The following is a 20,844-nucleotide window of genomic DNA, read 5'->3' on the forward strand; positions in this document are numbered from 1 at the left end:
GCCTTTAAACCACCGTAACATTTGCTGTGCATTCAAAGGCCGAGGTCAAATATCAGCGGTTCTTTCTCTGACTTCAAAGTGAGAGGTTTTATGTTTCCAGCTTGCTGGATACTGGGGGTAGGAAATAATTATTTTCTAGCACACCACACCATTTAAATGAACTGTGTAAGTATTTCAGAATATATTAGAATTAATAATGCACAAATGAAGCACATTTATTTTTTCTGAAGTGTGTTTGAAACAGATAATTTACTATGATCAAAACAAATCATTAAACTATGTGATGCAATTTCCACGTTTTCGTCTGTGCACTGTATAGTTTTATTAGTAAAACTTTATGTTGCTGCAAATGTATTGGTCATTTCAATTGAAAATGTGTTGTCTGTAATGGCAGTGTGGTACCACACCATGAATATTCCATTTTATTCTACTCCACTCTACTTTGCACACCACACCACACCACTGCTCTGTACTCTGCACCACTCCACTTTACACCACTCCATGCCACTGCCCTCGGCACCACTTCACTCCACCGTACTCTACCCCGTACCACTCTACTCTGTGTCAATGCATGCTTTGCCACTCTACACCACTTCACTCTTTGCCACTGCACTCTATACCACTCCAGGCCAAACCAACCTACTCCGCATAACTCCACTCTACGCCACTGCACTCTATGCCACTCTGGAACACTGCACTCTGTGCCAATCCAATCTGCGCCACTCTAATCTATGCTGCAACACTTCACTCTGTGCCTCTGCACCCTACACCACTTTACAACATTACACTGTAAGCCACTCTATGCAAAAGCTTTCAGGCCTGCACCACTCCACTCTGTCACTTCATTCTACTTTGAAACAATCTACTCTATGCCACTGCACTCAGCACCAGTCTTCTCCATTCTGAGCCACTCTGCTCTGTGCCACTACACTCTACACTGCTCTACTCTTAACCACTGCAGTCTACACCAATGCACTCTACATAACTTAACTCTGTCACTGCATTCTACTCTGTATCAATGTACTCAATGCCACTTCCCTCCATGCCACTCTCCGCCACTGAACTCTAAGCCACTGTACTCTAAGCCACTGTACTCTGTGCTAATTCATTATACTCAACTGAGCTCTATGGCAGTATAATCTACTCTGCACTACTCTGTGGTACTCTACTCTGTACCTCCACCTGTGCCACTGCAATCAATGCCACTCAACTCTGCTCTGCGCCACTGCCCTCTGCATCATTCAGCTCTACGCCACTCCACTCTACACCACTCCACTCTACACCACCGCACTGAAGGCCACTGCACTCAGCGCCGCTCCACTCTAATCTACGCCACTGCGTTCTATGACTCTGCATTGTATGCTGCTGAATTAAATGCCAAGCCACTATACCAATGCAGCACTCTATGCCAGTGCACTCTACTCTGCCACTCCAGTGTATGTCACTCTACGGAACTCCACACTATGCCACTCCAGTACACAACATTCCAGTACATGACATTCTCTGCCATTCCACTCTACAACACTACTCTCCATGCAACTGTTCTGTATGCCACGGACTTTTAGCCATTCTGAAAAGCAACTTCACTGGTGAACAACATGGCTAAAGCACTTTGGCAAAGCCTGACGTTTTGGTCTTGCCAGTGCTCGCTTCCATCTTTCTGTGGTCAGCTGTTCATCTTCTGGAGTGCCTGAACCCCCCCATCTCCACCCCCTCCCAGTAGCCTCTTCCTCATCGTCAGTGCTCCAGCCAAACCCATGTTCATTTGGTCAGTTGCACCCTGCCTCCTTTATGTTTTGAAGGCCATAATTTTGATGTGCCTGATCGTATATGCTGAAAATCCTCCCCAAAATAGGGAGAAGCAGTCTCTGAGATCTTTCCCTTGTGTAACGTGTTGCTCTAGCCTCAATATCTTTTTCCTACCTCTAGAAGTTTCTGTGAATTGTAGAACCATTTCCATACGTCTAATTTTCACTCTCCAAACTGGAGAAGAAACAGTGTGCCCCTGTGTGGTTTTGTCAGTCGTTAATAATTGTGCTTTGGTGCACTATAATGATATGAACATTTCTCAAACCTGCGGTTTAACTAGTTGTTATTGTTACCCACTAATTGTTTGTCACGGCTATTCTAAAATGTTAATGAGCAATTGTAATGTAATGATTTTGCTGTGTTAATGAGAAACAAAAAAGCCGTTTGGGGCAGAACAGTGCTTAATGATGCTCCATGCTGCTTTATTTGGTGTTCAAAATAGTGATAACATATAAAAGAAAACTATTTATGAGATCTTAGTACAGCAGTAAATTCTTAATGATCCCCTAGTACTGACTAGGCATGTAGGAAATGTAAGATTTGTCAATGTGTGAGGGTGAGGAGGGAAGGGTTTTGAAATGAGGAGTTGTCTTGCAGTACATTTTCAAACTTGAAAAATATACAAACAGTAATGTTATTGCTAAGCTATAAAATCACTTTACTAAATGCACCACAAGCTTTCATTTATATTTTGACATTTTGCTCCGAAAATCTTAATATATTATAAAATCACATTTTCTGATGCTACTGTACAGAAGACAAGACCTCTCCTTATAGCAATACCTATGTTATTATTTTTATGGCAGTAATTAATAAATTTGTTCTAAGACATTAAGACAAAACAGTGCCAAATTGACCCAATGCAAACTAAATTTGAAACGTTAGAAGCCTATACATGCCATAATCAGGAAATTTAAATTAACAACCAGCCTGTCTGTAGTGTCTTGCAAGTTTCATGACTGAACACTTTCGGCTCCGAACAGGCACTGTCGTTGTGTGACGTAATCGCTAGAGTGGAATGAAATGAAAGCTTTGTTTAGAGTGTTGGAGTTCACAGGTACAAACTGAAGACTAAGCTGTAACCTTGGCTGGGGAGGACGCTGCGACTGGCGATGAGATAGGTGATAAGTAACCCAAAGAAAGATTGTGCTTCCCTGATAGTTTGCTGTGAACCAAGCAAACTGCTCGTTCATGCCAGGTGTCTCACTGTCGATGTACGGAATTGGCGCTTCATGCATATGGAGACAAAGCGCAGCTCCAGCTAGTGTAAAGCATTAGAAGTTAAGGAAAACTTTACTGAAAAGTCTATGCATCATTAGTGAAGAAATTCAGAACATGGCCATACAGAAAGGTACAGCGCTGCCACACAAGATAAAATTATACATTCGAAGGAGCGTTAAGTCTGAAGGTGGATACAACCAGATCTACAAAGCTCAGTCAACGATAATCACAACTTGCTTAATAACGCTGCTAACCGAAGTGCTGCAAGACAAAGATCAATCATATGTGAAAAGAGAGAGTGAAAACAATATCCATCAAGTACACAAAAGGGTTATCTGCTTACCTGAAAAAATTTAACAGAGCCCTAATACCTGCAGTGACAAGAAGTTTGGTAGAAGGCTTTTCTGCCGATGGAGCCCATCAAGGAAGACGTTGAGACCAGGGCACCCACTCACAATGTTGTGGACCGGGGGGAAGATTGAAGGCCCCCCGCAGTCCCAAATGGCTAAAGCAGCTCCCTCTCAATGAGAGTAATGTTTCCTCTGTTTCCCTGCCTGCATCTCCGTGGGGAGGGAAACGGAGGAAACATCCACTCGCATGAGGGAAAGCTGTCCCTCACTGCGAGCTGAGTTTTTGCTCTGACCTGGTGGGAGCTGTCAAAGCTTCCTGCCAAGTCACAGCAAACAGCTATGTCCCAGAGGTGGGCACCCTCGAACATTGCCGTGCCCCCCTCCAACATTAGTAGCCCCAGGGAGGTGGTGTACCCTCAGTGATGAGGGTCCACAACAGACCCCGTGAAGCCCCCCCCCCCCCGCCCCCCCCCCTCCAGGTATGATTTGTTTGAAGCCCCAGGGAGGTGGCAGTTCCTGGGGCTATCAGAGTGAGCTGCGTGGTCCTCCCAAATACCGTATTACATCAGCCCCGGGGAGGTGGCATCCCGGTAAACTCCCTTAGTTCCCATGTTTTCATAATTGTTCATACATTGCTACGTCCTTAAGTTACACTGGGCAGAATATTTGGTAAAGACACCACTTACTATGGCTTGTGATTCCCGGCATCTTCTAATGGTGAGAACCTGATTATCAGTCACATAATATCAAACAGATGCCAGTTCACTAGCTAAAAGGAGGCTTCTGGAAAATAACATCTGCAGTTGGAAGAGAAAAAGAAAACCTCTCATGCAAAACAACCACAAAAACATATATGAGCAGGCCTCTTAGCCTTAAACATGTAAAGCTGACTTTCAAAATTATATTAATATTAGGCTAGCCAAATTCATCATAAGTTTACTCGAGCATTGTGTGTAACAGCTAAATGCTACAAATTATAAGTAAAATAGGCATCACACTTTGTAAATAAATGTTTCATTTTTGCAAAATAAAATTCACACTCCATCACAATTTAATCATAAGAGAAGACGAAGCAGAGACATTCTAAAGGGAGGAAATTGAAACAAAAAAACACATTTTCATGACTGCAGACTATTCTGCCTTATTGAAAAGATGGAATACTCTACCTGGCTTGATTGACACACCTTCCTTCCTTTCATCCTTCCTTTAAAAGAAAAGACTATCCAACAGCACTTTTTTTTTTTAATTCTGGTATTTCCAGGGCTTTGGACAAGAGGTTGAGGTCGTAGGTGAACTACTCAGTCAGAAGCAAAGGTCCTTGTGTCTAGAATAGTGGAGATTTTTGTTGCCTGAAATTGACAGTGGTGATGACAAATCACTCTGGTCCCAGAACTTTTGTAGCCACAGGCAAGCTATATTTTGCTGTCTGGTAGCTCTCTTTTCCCTACTGTTATGGCCACGTTTGAGGCCATTTGTTGCATTCTGATGCCCTCTCATAACCATCTGTGGTAGATTTATAAGGCACCTTTCTAGCTTTATAAGGCAGCTATCCACAGTGTACTTAATATAATACTGACCCTGCTTGCAGAACTGAATTGCCGGTCTGTTCATACTGTGATACAAATTTAGAATTTGTGACCTGCAGTGATCATGCCCAGTCTATATGTGAATAAAAGATACTAATTTAGAAAGTGAAGGCCGATTGTGAAATGATATCTGCATGAACCAAAAGTTGCCTTTCTGAAGATCCAACATCTGGTGCGTCTTTACTGTTCTGACACACTGCACTGATGCCAGCTAAACCAACACAGCCAATTTGTACCGGATGTATGACATACAAGTTGTTCCCCCTCGCACTTCAGCCACAAAACCAATGGAAGTGGTCAGATGCAGCTACGTTTAATTTTATTTTAGGGTTATTGATTGGGCATTATTCGTTTTGGTGGTTTAGGATTGTTGTTTTAGTGACTTCAGGGACCCGCATCCCCCAGGTCAATGCCCATATGCATGTTTGGTTGTCATGGCCTTAAGGAGAGGTATTAACTTAATGTAGTTACGCCCAACGTTGAAACGAGCCAGGAATGTACGCCCATCCTCAGATCCTCGCCCTTCGAGGATGTGCTGGGTTTTGACGTCTCCAGAGCCATTTTGTCTTTGAGCTCAGATGGTTAGGATTAGAGATGTGATGACATGCAAGGGACCCTGTTACATCTTTATGTCCTTGGCATATTAACCGCACGTTACTTCAGACTTATTGATGAGAGCAGCAGGGCTGGAGTTATTGATGAGAGCAGCAGGGCTGGAGTTGAGTAACTGACATTGGAACTTGGATTTCTGTGAAATAATGCCCAAATCAAAAGCATAGTCTCCATTCCCTGTGGCTCTGGTTTAAGTGGGCTTCGTTGCATCAGTACACACCTGACCAGACGCTAGCCTTATTCAAAGTGCTGTTCTTAGCTGCCTTTTTCAAAAGTAAAGCTTAGAAACCTTTTAAAGCTTCTTGGCACCAGCTTAGTTCACCACACCATAAATTATAGCGATAAAGAGCATTAAATATCAGTTGTGATGATACATTGATTAGATGCCAAAGCAGTAATGTCAGGGATAATGTCTTGGACGTTTTAAAATGTGAAATATGACAAGTATTATCGTCTTGATGAAAGCATTTTGTTCTGTTTTGTCAGATAGTTTTTTTTAAGTTACCATCTAACCTTCACAGAATGTCTTTGGCGCTTTGCTTTCTCTTGCAAGTGAAGGGCATTTCAACTGACCCGATCGGAAGCCTTTATTTCACGGTCCTCTTGCTCAGTCACATCGCGGTTATTGTTTATGCTGAGTGTGCGGACAGTACGATTATTTTTTGTGATCATTTTCTGGCAGACTAAATATCGTTTACAATTTTCGGATAGGTTGCTAAATTAGAAATTGTGTTGTGAAGACTCTACTTTTGATTATGTTTACAGCACTCATTTACCCCGATAGATACCTGGTATTTTAATTTTATATAAATGTGGTTTGTACAAAATACAATCTGATGTGTCCTCTGATTTCAAGATCGCGTCGTGATGACTGTGTCCAGAGATGATGATCGATTTTAACGCTAAAATGCTTTTAAGCACTATCAGGAAATGAGCTATTACCTTTGCCACTCAGTCAGTTGTCCCGGGTCTAGCCGGAACCATGCTGATGCACCGGGCCACACGAGATGCCCAAACTGTCATCCAGCAGTATGTACCTAGTAGGCGGGCCCTCTGGATTGCCTAGAAGTCACCGTGTAGGTGCTGTAAAACATATCCGGAAGAGGAAGTCTGCTGCATAATCAATTTGAATCGGCCTTACATTTGCAATTCAGTGTGACTACAGTTGGACTACCATTGATCACAGATTCCCCTATGGGACTATTTAGGTCCAAAACAAGTGGCCTAATATCATTCAAGGGGCTGTGTAAATAAATTATGAGTCCTCATTGGATACACAGGGCTGTGTTGTACAACAAACCCTGCATGCCTGCATGACGTTTGATTGCAAGTAGGCAGCGGTTGTTGTTTTTACCCTAGTTCGTGCCTCCTTTGGAGATATTGTTATATTAACCTCTGAGTTGGTCGATAGGGACACTACTGTGTCTTGGGCTAACATAATGCCAGTGGGTATTTAGTATCTTTGAGATGATATACAAAGATGTAGGCTTCCAGTAATATTTATTTCTTTGCATGGTGTTGGAGGAACCCACAAAAGGGCTCCTGTCATGACCTCCTGTTCAGTCAGTGGACATTTCCTCCCCGGTGCGGTGTTCTAAAGGTATTTTGGTTCTAGACAAACTGTTCTCTCAGATACTTCTTTTCCACAACTTATTTGCTGGGCCATGCTTCATCCTTGGGTCTCCTTGGTCCCCAATAATAATTATAATGGTGAATGGGCTTCCTGGGTGAGAAGATGAAAAAAGGAAAAGGGGGATACGCTGCAATGAGATAAAAATCACCCAGGTCTCTCAAGTACCCTTTTACTCCTATGAGTTCCTAGGGGATGGTTAAAAGTAACATGGTCGAACCATCATTCTCTTTGACATGTTTGCACCTTATGGCTCCGTATGGTCTGTGGCATTTGCCAGGACCAGGATCCCTAATTTTTTTAAATATAATTATCCCATTCATTCAACCAACAGTCCTACCATCTCTCAAAATTATGCAAACATACATTCCTCATGTATACTCGCCATTTTTTTTCTGAGGGCCTAATGGCAAGATATGGTAGTGCCCCATGGAAGGACAAGGGTAGGAACCTTTTATAGTCACACTTCAGTCTTAGGGAGAGACCTCGAGAATACCTATTCTCCCCCAGCGTGTCCTCTGTCTATGTAAGTGTTGCCAACTGGTTGGAAAAATGGAAAAGAAAGTGCCAGGGTCGACATTTTTCTTAGGAGGACTGCCCCACTTTTTGCCACTTCAAAAGTCTCCCTCTTCCACCATTGGCACTGCTCAATGTCAGACGGAGTATTCCTTATTGCTTTAATGCATAGGCTTCCATTGCATCTCCTTACTCATGGCACTGGGGTATTTCACTTTCTCAGTTTTCACTTTTTTTCACCCTGCTGAATTGTGCTATTACATAGACCTCTTTAGCAGCCTAGGCTCTCCATGCCCCACCTTTATCTCTCCCTCAACTGCACTTCTCTGTCTCCCTCCACTACAGCTCGCTGTCTCTAAGTCTCCTCAACACTGTCCATCTCCATCCCTCTCCTGCCACCTCTTTTGCTGCTCTCTTTCACTCTCTTCCTCATCACCATCTCTTTATTTCTCGCCATGTGGTAATGTGGAAATTATGTGGCTTCTAGGCCCTCTTAGGAGGGTACACTTGATTTTCTTCTGGGCATAAGTCTAGATTGAGAGATGGATGCTCATATCATCCTAGCAAAACTAAGGTAGATAACCGCTCTGTCCAATTTCTTTAGGCTACCTATTGATAGTTTTTTTTTTCTGAAATAGGAGTATCTAACATCTAAATTGGGCATCACACTTACCCACACAAAAACAAACTTTGTGAATCATGCCCATAATTAATGTGTACCCTATAAGTAATGACCCTCCTATTTCCATCATCAGTAGAGATTGAAAGAGTTCCCAGCACTGTTAGATACACAACTATTTCATATAACCATTAACCAAACCAATGTAGGGAATATGAAACACCTGATTAAGGGCCTGATTTACAGTTTGGCATAGGGGGTTACTCATCACAAACGTGACAGACATCCCATCCAGCATATTACGATCCCATAATAGCCTATGGAGATCATAATACGCCGAACGGGATATCCATCACGTTTTTGACTGAGTAGCCCATCTGCCTAACTCCGGCCCTAAGTTTCATGCACCTCATACACCATGGACATTGCTCCAGTCAGAATTGTTCATTGCCCAAGGCATATCAAATTAAGTATTATGCTTTAAAACTGTATATTTTTGAATTCCATTACTTAATTACAAACAACAATCAATCATGCATAGGATTTGCGAATCCCTTGTAGCAGGATACATTTTCCTCTCCTGGTGTGGCTGTAAGCTTCCACAACCTCCTGAAGATTCCTCTTGTATAGTTAAGGATAGTATGTGCTAATGGTTGCCTTAATTACTGTCTTGCCCAAGTTGTCTTATCAGTTATGTCAAGCAAGATCTCAGGCTGCTATCCAAGACCTGCTATTCTAGTGACTGGGATGGAGATCAGAGAGTGGCATTCTGTGGGCGCTGCGGTGAAACTGATATTTCAAGGGGGAGCCACAGTGACCACAAAGGCCTAACTAGGCTGCAGTGGGTAGCACAGAGTGCATCTGGCGTAATGCTGGTGAAAATGTAGGTGCACAAAAAGCACTATTTGCAGGGCACGTTAGTGAGTATTCACTAATAATTTGCATCTATTTTACTATCCCAAGAACGCTAGCAAATTTACTCCACTTAAGCACAGGATTATATTCTTATTCAGGGTGAAAATGCAGAAACAATGCACAGACAAATGGGTTTCTACCCGGTAAAAATATTTTTTCGAATGTGGATAAAAAAAACATTGCAAATGAATTTCTTATTTAGATTTACTCATGCAGCAACATCTTGATTTGTTGGAACTCCTCAAGCATGGGAGCACTTACAGAAATCTATGACTTGTGTATGTATGTAAGAGTACGTCTGATATTCTTTCAGATTTGCAAACTGATTTCATGTAAGAGTACATTTCTAACTTTGAGGTTTTGTGAATGGAGTCTTCGTTATACTTAATTGTCATCTGCGGAATTTGGTGTACCTGGATTTCAGAAGATGAACTGCATGCTATTTGGACCAGTCCTCAAACCTATCGTTGGGAAATATGATAAATCATATTTCACAACAATAATCATAGTTGCTTTTCTTAATGAAGGCTTAACTTTTCATTCATAGATCAACATTTTTATACACTGTCGAACCTTAAATTTGACAGTTTATCGACTTTTTAAGGTGCTTGATGGATTTCATAGGAAGAGAACAGTAATACCTGATTTGACCATAATAATATTCAAATGTACTGAATCAACCTTATCAGTTGATTAAAGAGAGGCGAATTTAATAGGCTGAGGATAGTACACTAAAGATAACTTAAGCTTGTGTCAAGGACAAACGTTGCCATCTCCTTTGTTCTTATGAGATATTGAAAGGATTAGTGCAACATAATAGGGAAATCAGAAAATGTTTGAACGTCTCCTTCTGTCTCAGGATGTGTTTTTAATCACTTTACCCAGGCTTGTGCTGATAGCATTGATTACCCATTGATACTCCTGGGGAGATGTTCGTATATGCTGAGGGCTCCAGCGTTTGACCTGAGAAATCTCAGATTTCTAGAACAACTCAACCCCAGTGTTGAGACTGAGTCTTAAACTCAATACAGAACAAGCATTTGCAATGCAACGGGTCTCGCGTTTGCTCATGTTAGAGCTGATCGCGTTGTAAACTCCTAACACGACTTTTCATCTATCGGCAAAAGTGATTTTATGTAGGTAACCCGAAAAAGTGAAATTAACTGTGTAAAGCGCTTGACTTCTGCTAAGCAAAATCGTGCTAGGAAAATAGAGAAAAAAGTAGTCCACGATCCGACAGAAAACAGCGAGCCTCGCATGTTTTCTGTACTTGGTCGCTGCGCTCGAGGAGGGCTAACCACCGAAAAAGGCATGACGTGTACATGCCTTCCACTAATGAAAGCAAGCAGATTTTACTAGGCAAGCCCACGAACCAATCAAACACACTGACGTGACATCGACAGGTCTCAGAGCCCTTTTCTAATAACTAAAGCGTCTCACTGCGATACGCATGTGCGAGTGCATGCAACGCAGGCTCGACCCTTAAAATAACACTGTGAAATAACCCTCTCCCCATCCCCCGTGATGTCTATTGTTAAAGCAGTATAAATGGTCAGGCTGAGTTTCATTGCCTATTTTTGAAAACACATGCTTGAAAAATTGTAGGAAAATATTCTTCCATGGCATTTGCTACACTGTTTAAGAGTTGTCAGCCGGTTATTCTCACAAATGTAGACAATAGCAGTGGAGCAGCGTCAACATGACCAGATGTACACCTAAAGCCGCATTTTCCGAAGAATACTTTGCCCTTGCTAGAGAGAAAATAGCTTGCTCGGATTTGTTTAACTTAAATGTTCTGGAAATCTGGTACGGATCAAGGCCAATGTCTAGTGAGCTTGTAGATTCCCCTCAACTGTTTTCGATTATTGAGTTTAATTTTAAATGTACATTCTCACCAGTCTTGCTTTTTGTTATTGTCTAAGGATTTTTCATGTGCAGCATTTTTAATTCTGGCTAACCTCCCCAACAGCTCCCCTCTAGTTAAGCAGAATGTAACTTTATAACCAATGCCTTAAACTACATGTTGTTGATTTATTTAAAACATCGTTTTCCTTTTGATTGTTTTATTAAATAATGTACAGCCACATCGAATCAATTAGTTTATGGTGCATGATGCCTGGCCTTAAAAGCAAGCTTCGAGTGCCGTCTGAAATTAGATTAGCATGGAGTACTGAATCAATGCATTAGCCTAGCAAATAGTAATTAGGTTAGATAATCGCCAGTGTAAAATTCCAAAATGAATATCTATTGCCATTGTAAAAATCATGTTGTGATTTTTCTTCTGTGAATGCATTTCGAAAAGTAACCTACTGCAGAAAACTATTCTAATCTAAGTTTTGATTCAAACAGTGCCCAGCTTTAAATAAATATTTCACACATGTTGAAAACGGAATTTCCTGCACCGATAGACGTGCGTATGCTGTGCTGATTGAAAAAAAAAAAAGAACGGTTGGGCCAGATTCAGTATATTCCAGTGCTAAAAGTCGAATTTGAATTCACTTAGACTTATGTTCACATTTCGAGTAAAATTCAGATTTCGGTAATTTAAAAACAGTGCATGCTGCCTATATGCTGGTTCTCCCACGGAAACTCATTTACCTAAAGGGAAATGTTTTTATGTATCTGCATTTCCACTGTTGGAAGAATCCTGTTAGGGTGCAGTTGCTAACGTTTTTGTTTCTCCAGTGGAAAATACATTCCCAATGAAGAGTCCCTTTCCCTAGACGTCCAGGAATCAAGGAGTAGTTTCCTTTCAATTTCCAACCTGAAAATAAATTGACTTTTTTGTTTGTATAAATCTCAGACTCTTGCTCGTTGGGAAGTTGGTGTCAAAGGTTTGGTGAATGCTGACAATCAAATTGGTGGGTGTTCACCAACTTTTATCAGTGTACCAAAAGTGCAGCCTGCATTTGAGAGTAGATATGCTCACACCTCATTTCTACCTTAATTCTGGGACCCCCATATGATAAATCACTTTTATGAGTTCAAGTTCAGCCAGCCAACATTTGGAAGAGTTTGGGACATTGGTAGGTTTAAATGTGGTAGTGCCCAAAATATATTTCTTTCTATTCTGTCGTAGCAGATGCAGGTGATCCAAAATGGATGTTGCATTAGGTGGCTCGATAGAGCCAGTGAATATTGAGATGGGTGCTGGTGCACCCTACGCACTACAGCATTGATGCTGGCTCTATTACGAGCCTGCAACAATGCTGTAGGCCGTTTCCCGCTGGGCCATGGGGCGCAAACTCTGTTTACGCCTGCTGACCCAGCGGGAAATTCGTAATGGGGCCGGCGGGGAGGTGGCTGTACTGACGGCAATCTACCCGTCGTGACTTTGGCAGACGGGCTTTTCCATCGGCCGATGTCGTAATACACACCTAAATTTCAGAAATTGCAACCAGTTAATATAACATAGATGCGTGGGGAAATGTGCCATTTTGGGTTCCTTAGCAATGATTGCTGCCTGAGTTGCATAATTGTTTAGAGGATACCATCTGGTTGTTTGCTGTCTAGTATGCATTCAGATGTAGCTCTACACAGAATATGCTTGCGTTGAGCTACTGTTTGGTGGTAGCCTCAGACCTTTGGCATATTTTTTATATCGCATTTCTTTTGATTGGTGCTTATTTTAGGAGGAGTAAGATCATTAGGAGAAGGACTGTTTGTGTGAGGCTTTTGAAATGCACTATGTGCAAGCTACGAAGTTATTATTTGTATAGAGTTCCCTGCTCTGTGTTGCTGTAGGTATTGGTTAGGTTTTGCTGTCTGTAGTTCACAGGTCCATTGAAGACATGTTGCGCTTGAGTCATGCAAGAAGTTTTGACTTCTTAACTGAGACAGGCCGGTGACTTCCTTATTAGTGACAAAAATAATTTTGCTTACTGTGATGGCAGATGTTAGTCCATGCGCCTGTTGCAGTCATGTAGCACAGAAGATAATGTCAGCAGTTTATGCAACGTCATTTAACTGGAAATAGGCCCGCAGGGTCGAGTGATTGCAGAAGAGGCGGAAGCTTCAACAGAGGAAGTGACCCAACTGAATTGGCCATTCTGAGTAACTCACAGTGCTTAATTTGTAAATAAAAACGTGCCGGTGTCCAGAGCTCTCCTTGAAACATGCAGCTGCTGCAGCTAAATGTGCGAGCACAGAATACTGAGGCAGTGTAATCCTAAAGCCACCTTGGGCCTCTTTAATCCATTTACAGCCACTTCATGCCCCCTCAGCTCACTCTTGCAGCTTTCTGCTTTCTCCCTTTGAGACGCTTATTTGTCTTTTTCTTCCTCCATTTTTCCCTTAATTGTATTTTGCTTGCAGTAAATGCCTGCTGCAGAACAATATGTGCCAGCCCCCCAAAATAAGTGCTGGTGACCCCCACTGGAAACCACTGGCTCAAACTAAGCATTGGTAACTCATCAAATGTGTTTATGGGGTGGTCAAAAGAAAATGTTGCCAGGGTCTTAGAAGGGCTTACCTCTGCAAAAGATAACTAATAATTATTGTGCGTTAGTAGGAATCAAAAGTATATCTGTATGGCAAAATATCTTGCACAATTGGTGGGCCCTTCAAGATTTAGTAGCAAAAGCTTACTATTGATGTAGCATTGTAATGAATGATTAGTCAATAATACATTACATCCTTGATTTATTAACAAACACAAGATTTCTTTGGAAATTTGTTGGTTGTTAGGTGTACCATGTATGCTGCCAACAACAACCAAGTGTGTTTGCTGTAATGCTGGTCACCAAATGCGCCGCAATTTTGATTGAACGTACAATCCTTAAAATAATGCGCCCTTTCATTCGTTATTCCTTTTGCTCGAAACAAACAAAAATCAGCATTGTTTAATTAGCATCTTAATTGACTGCTTACTCAAAAAAGTCTCAAAGTGTTATTAACTGCTAAGGGCTTTATCCATGTCATTAAAGTTACCCCAGTCACAGGAAAGCTTCGAATTGATTTTATGCCGACCTTTTTCTTGTCTTAAAAACAATCGGTTGCCTTTCCATTTTTTTATGCTCTGAAGTATATCAACTTGTTCCCTCGCATTCAAACATATCAGAAAACGTGCAATTATCCATGTAACAAGGGCAATGTCCAAGGCAGTAGCAAAACCGCACCAAGGAGGGACAAACGTAAAACATTTAATAATGATTACAAAGGATTTTTGAAAGGCAAACCCACGAAAAATAATGATGGGCGTGCGGTGGGTGTGGTGAAAAGCATGCAGAGATTACAACAAGTCTGAGTGCTTGCACGCTCAACCTAAAAACGAACTTTGATATTTGCCACTTTTTGGAATATTAGAAAATAAGTTGGTGAATAGACTTTGCAGACATTCTGTAGAAGTTTGTCTTTTGTTTTGCTGACACATCCAGAATGTTTGTTAGACCTTAATTTGTTGAGCTGCTGGTCAGTGCAGTGGTGAAATTAACAGTCGACCGAAATTACAGTTCTTACAAGGTCAGTGAAAATAATTAACTTGAACAAGGAAAAGGAGGAGAGCATGGACGTTATTTAGGGGTCGCCAGGGGTTGCCCCAGTGATCCCGGCTTGCCCTTTGCGGTCCCTGGCACTGGCTTCAGAGGTGGCAAATTCAGTGCCAGGAACACAGTGCCAGCTAGTCCTTATGGACATCAGTCAGGGCTCCGCTCCCTTTGCTTTTTGTCAGTTTTTTTATTACACTAATAGTGAATAATGTATTATGATTCACCATTAGTGTAATACAAATGTGAATATGCCTTTCCATAGCAGCTGAGGTAAGTAAAGCTGCTTGTAAATGCATGTTGTGTGTGCGCTTATAGGTGTGTGTGTGTGTGTGTGTGAGAGAACTTGTGTTTGTGTGCCTGTATATGAAAGTGGAGTTCAAAGGGCATGTGATGTCACTTCTGGTCCCCCGGCATTGTGGTCAATTGACGTCCATGGAGGAGAGCAGCACATTGGAAGACCTGCAATCCCCTTGTCTCGCTCTCTCACCCGCACTTTCTCCTCCCATTCCCCCTCCCTCATTCCTTTTGCGCATTGACTTCATTTGTGGAGCTTGCTGTTTACTGGGCGGTGCTGTTAACACCTTTCAGCGACTTAGGAGTGAATTCAACTTCTAATATCTGAATTTTTTTATTATCATTATCGCAAAGGTCTTTTGATGTGCTTTCTTTTATTTCTGAAACAAAGCCTCTGTATGACTTGATTACTTGTCTAAATGACCTTTTTATAAAGTTTTAACATTTAGAGGCTGTGCCAGTTTTTTCAGGTTTGGCTTTTTATTGTACAACGAAAATGCATTTTTTAGTGAGTGAACACTTTTTTCCTTTTTTTTTTTATTATCTATGAATTTTTACATAAGCTGTAACCCCTCATGATGTTAAAGCTGTTGTGTATTCTATGTTGGTGTAGGTAAATGAAGCATATTGTTTCTGAACTGTACCGTTTTTTCACAGGACCTCAATAAACATATTCCCAAATTTTGCGTTATTTTGTTTGTCTGTACAGCGGTTGATAACTTTCAGCATACTTTATTCTCTTCGTGGCCGTGATTTTGGCTATTTTAAATGGAATGTCTAAACAAATGGCAGCTTTTTAACGACACAAGGGGATAGGATTTCTGCATTGCCAAAGTATAACCTCTATATCTCCCAAGCAAGTTATCACAAACCCAAATATTGATTTTTATCAACCCGTCCGTGGCTGCCGGTTAACAAAGCACCTCCGATTCTGTGCAGAAAGAGTGAACCTCCATATAGGGAAAACATTACACCCACAATGCAAACTCATTAGCCCTTCCTCCTTACTAGGGCACAAATTAATACTTGGAAAGTACCTAATTGCAGCAGATGTAGTATCTTTTTCTGTAATGCTAATTTTCAAAAACATGCCTGGTGTATTTGTGCCCAGAGATCACATATTTTGCCAAACTAATGCAGTTGGTTGCTTTGGCATTAGGCATTAAATCTGTCATTCTGGCATAAACAATATCTAACCCTTCTGGAATGTGCGTGTGCTTAAGGGGGTGGTAAGTTAAGATATATTTCTTTTGATTAATGTAGAGAAGGTTTCCTGGGTTCACTTTCCGTAGAATGACTTAACAAAGGGAAGGCACAGCTTTAATAGGAGGGATGGTGAAGTCAGTCCTGGACCGCCTCCCCTTGGCAACTGCCATGATGTGATATTTGACTGACAGCCTTGTGGTTTATACATATTTATCAGCCTCGAGTAATCCTCGCTCATCCTTTCACTGAAAGCTATCTTCTCTAATAAAAAGGGACGTTTGTTAGTACCTTCCTGTTGTTAGGGGGGAAGGCAGATTTGCAATCTCGGTGTCTGCTGTGTGTTATGGAAGGTTCACTGGGTGGTGTGACTGACTATTTATGCTTGGCAGATAATTATGCCCAGCTAATTATTCCCCATACCCGCCTTCTTACCTTGGTGAGCAGGTGACTTGCATGTTGTGTCCGAAGTGGTGGGCTGTAGCCCTTCAGCTGCCCTGGGCTGGATGTCCCTAGAGTATTCGGGCTGAATGTCTCTCAGGAAGCCCAGTTGGTACCTCCCGTGCCTGGCTCTGCATGCTGTGAACATGAGGTGTGAAAAGGTGCCAGGGAAGGGACTTCATTTGTTTACAAGATGGATAAGAGTGAGGTGCTGCAGCACTAAAGGTGTCCTGCTAAATACAGCTTTAGGGATACTATTTTTCCTTTCGAGATTCTGATAAGGAGCAATGTGAACACTTGCAGTGAAGCGGTCCCGGACCAGCAGGGGAGCGGTCCCGGACCAGCAGGGGAGCGGTCCCGGACCAGCAGGGGAGCGGTCCCGGACCAGCAGGCGAGCGGTCCCGGACCAGCAGGGGAGCGGCCCAAAGACTTTTGATGCAGCTGGCCTGTCTGGCATTCGTTCTAGTCTAGGCCTCAGTTGGCCCTTCCCCCTGTGTAGCTGGAATGCACTACCTGTCCTTTGTTCTTTGACTGACTCTGTTGAGAACCCAGGTACCCCAAGTGCTCATTTTTTTGAAAATCTTTATTGAACATTTTCTATTGTCAATAGCAAACACAGAAACATTTTCCATAAAAGTAAGCTGTTACATTTTGATATATTCACACATAGAATTGTGCATGCTTCAAGGCCAAAAAGCAGGGAACTCAAAAGCAGTTCTGTGGCAACAATTTTGCTTTTAGAAATAGCACTGTACTGGTTGTGTCAGGGAATGACTGCTTCCCTAGTTTCATTGCTAGTCACATTCTTCATAATCTCTTTGTGCAAGTTACAAATTTAGGAGCAAATCTCTGGCCATACACCTTTTGGCTGCCCCAGTGTTTATACAAGGGAATGAAATCCAGTCATTAGTGGAATGGACCGTTCATGTCTTTTCTGAATTCATCAATAATGTCATAATTAAGAAAAATACTAACCCTTTCAAATTATTAACAGGTAACACATTTGTTTATTTCTGCCTTCATTGCTTCTGTTTTTTCGGGGGATATTCCTCCAACCGGATTCTTGTTCTGTCCTTCCCTATCATTTCCTTACTCTTTGCATTTCACAAGATGATGTTCTCCCATTGGCAGCCTCAAAATATTGTGTCTGATTTTCTTGGTCATGTTTTTTTTGTTGTCAAAATCTGCGCCATTCATATACTGCTGTTATCCTAGGCCTCAGTTTGTCTGAGGTCATAGCACAGCGTGCAACTTCATTTTCCAAGCACGAGCCCTGTAGATGGGGGCATGGGGTGCAAAGTAGAACCTTTCCTTGTCTACATTTTCACGCAGCTTCAGGGTTTCAGGAATGAAGGTTTCCCTGTAAGCTTTTGTCTGTTCCTTGGTGCGTACACAATGTTCTGCAAAAACAACACAGTCCCCTCATCTCTGTAAAAAGTTGATACAGGGATGAACTAGGAAAGCATATTAATTCGAGCTTTCCTTTATATAAAGGCAATATCTTTATTAAGTTATATGCCCCACATCTTAGAGGTTTCTGGATTTGCCTCCCTTTTAAACACAGTCAGTAGCTTCAAAAGTCAGTTTATTTGCTGCCTGCATTGTTCAATTGGGATGAGCGAGCCCATTGTGCTCTAGCAGCATTTGTGCTTGCAGCTGCCCGACTGCCAGACTTTGAGGAGAAAGGGAGGCAACAGGTAGGTCAGGTCGGCCTGATGGTCTTTATCCTTGTGTACAGTAAAACCACAGTGTGATAGAAATCTTGTTTTAGTATTGTATGTTATTATATGAGCTATTCTTTGGGTTATTTTTCATAAGTCTTTCAGGTTATTTTTCCAACCGCTAAATGTTCCACCCTGTATATGTGGCTAGGTACCAGGTAAGACTAGGCCCATTGAGTGCTGATGACAATGTCTTGTATAGTGTATGTGGCGGGGATGCTTCTCTGTGCTCACTTATCACTTGTCTGTTGACAACCCCGGTACCAGAAGACGAGGGAAAAAAAAAAAAAAAAAATGTATCACTGACCGGTTGATAGCTATAAACTCATACACCCGCTGCAGTGACATATTTCCTCAATCTATTTCCCCTTTCACTGACACCCTAAGCGCATGCACATTAAATATTTGTACCCAGGAACCTTTTGATTTGCCTCCCTTCACCAGTCTGCGCGGAATATATGACACCTCCTGATACGTAGAACGCCCGAAACACTTAATGGTAGATACTAAACTTTGCAAAGATTGAACATGTACTGTTGTCTGGTGTTAGGTGGGCCGGACATGTAGCATCAAGAAGGCTGACCCGGCACTGAAACTAGACTTGGGGACTAGACATTTCAGGCTAAAGGCTGAGATTTAAAGTTTGAAGTTGTATGAATCTAGCAATACAGTCAACAGATATGTAATTTAATGACTTGGAAATGGAGATCTTTGGGCGGAAAATGTCAGTCACCCTACAGAATATTCTTAGTAGTGAACCATTTAGAGATTGGGACTGATAATAAATAACCCGGGGTTGCCATCACCAGCCTTTAAAGTCTTGTGAGAAAAATAATATTTTGTTATATGGAGAATAAAGTTACTGTCCTTTTCCTTTTGCTAACTGTTCGTGTGCTTTTTTCTCCTGGCAGCTTGTAGCAATATTTGATGAGCAAGAGCCGCACCATGGGGGGGATGGCACGAGCGCCAGCTCGACCGGCACCCAGAGTCCAGAGATCTTCGGCAGCGAGCTGGGCTCCAACAGTATGTCCGCCTTTCAACCTTATCAACCAACAAGCGAAATTGAGGTCACCCCTTCTGTCCTCCGCGCAAGTAAGTGACTGCTCCCGCCTGCTTTATCTTGACTTATCATGACAGCCTCTTCCTACACAAAATGTCTCATCAACTGCCCTTTCCAGGAAGTTTAGAAGTAGGGTACATGTAATGCTTCAAATTCACTCATAAACGTGTGGAAAATACTTTCCCAAAACTTCGTGTTTTTTTTTTTTAAATATATATGCCACTTATTTTTGCTCAGGAGGCAGATTAGGGAACAAACTTTTTTTTTCCAATCTCATTTTCCCAGACTGTTCATCTGCTGTGCTGCCTAGACATGAAGTTAAAAAAAAGTTTCTTTAAATGGAGTTTTCGTGAAGTGAACACACTGTGCTGTGTAAAACCTCATAAGCATACAAAGAAGAATAGGCTGTCAAACTTGGTGGTTTGTTAAAAAACATGCCATTGCTCTGACTGTACTCGCAGGTCCGTGGTGTATCATCAGGCAGCGGGAGCACATTAACTTGTCTGGAACACCGAGGACTTGCAGCGGTCCAGGCAAAGACGTGACTGTCTTTTGCTGTTGCCGCTGCGTTTGGCATTTGTCATTTGAAAAACAAAGCACCCTTTTTAGTTAGCATGAAATGGAAGGCGTTTTTTTGAGACTTCAAATATACAATAATTTCCTTGACAAATATGGAAGTTTTTGCCTTTTACTATTATAATATGCCATTTTGCATCAAACAAGAAAGAATACCTGATCTAAAAAGAATCTGAGTTCACTTCCTCATTTGTTACGTTACCTGGTCGTGCCAGCCCTCTTAGAAACATGGTGGCCCTGTTGGTTGCTCTTGTGGCAGCCGCCGCTCGCATATGATTTGCATTGGTTGCTAAAGAATGGGAAGATACTGCACTTGAACTGCTCCAATCCTAGATAACTTCCCCTCATCAGTTGGAAACATAATCCGGATGGTCACCTACTCTGCAGTACACATTTTTGCTACAAAAGTCTCTTGATCTCAGACAATAATCTAGCATGTTTACACAGAAAGGTGGGACTTCACAGCTAAATTTCTTTAGGGTCCTTGAACACTCATGTCGTTTACACTGTATCTGATCACCTTCCAGAAATGATCACTGGGTTCAGGCCATTTTACAGACCTACAAGGGCATTGGGCTGAATGACCTTCCCTGAATAGTGGGTGTCAGAAATAAGGTTATTAATGTGGAATGGGGGTATCCCTACCTACTCAATAAACCCACCCTGGTTAGGTCAAACCACAGTTCTGAGAGATGTGGGGGTATTCTCAGACTTAGTGGACTCTTGGTTTCACGCTGATAACTTAGTCACAAGAACATGTTTGTCATGTCCAAAAATACAGATGTGGCTCAGTAGATGAGTGAGA

General features: G+C 41.9%; 1 protein-coding gene across 10 annotated transcripts in view; it reads left to right on the top strand.

The window, feature by feature from the left end:
• PARD3 (par-3 family cell polarity regulator) overlaps positions 1–20,844 on the top strand; it is a 1,239,520-nt gene that overhangs the window by 348,376 nt on the left and 870,300 nt on the right. For all 10 annotated transcript variants that reach the window (XM_069211229.1, XM_069211227.1, XM_069211231.1 and 7 more), the window contains exon 3: positions 19,315–19,495. In XM_069211229.1, coding sequence (XP_069067330.1) covers positions 19,315–19,495 — 181 coding nt within the window. The remainder of the gene's footprint in view (positions 1–19,314; positions 19,496–20,844) is intronic.

This window comes from Pleurodeles waltl, chromosome 10 (assembly GCF_031143425.1).
Source record: "Pleurodeles waltl isolate 20211129_DDA chromosome 10, aPleWal1.hap1.20221129, whole genome shotgun sequence".
NCBI lineage: Eukaryota > Metazoa > Chordata > Amphibia > Caudata > Salamandridae > Pleurodeles > Pleurodeles waltl.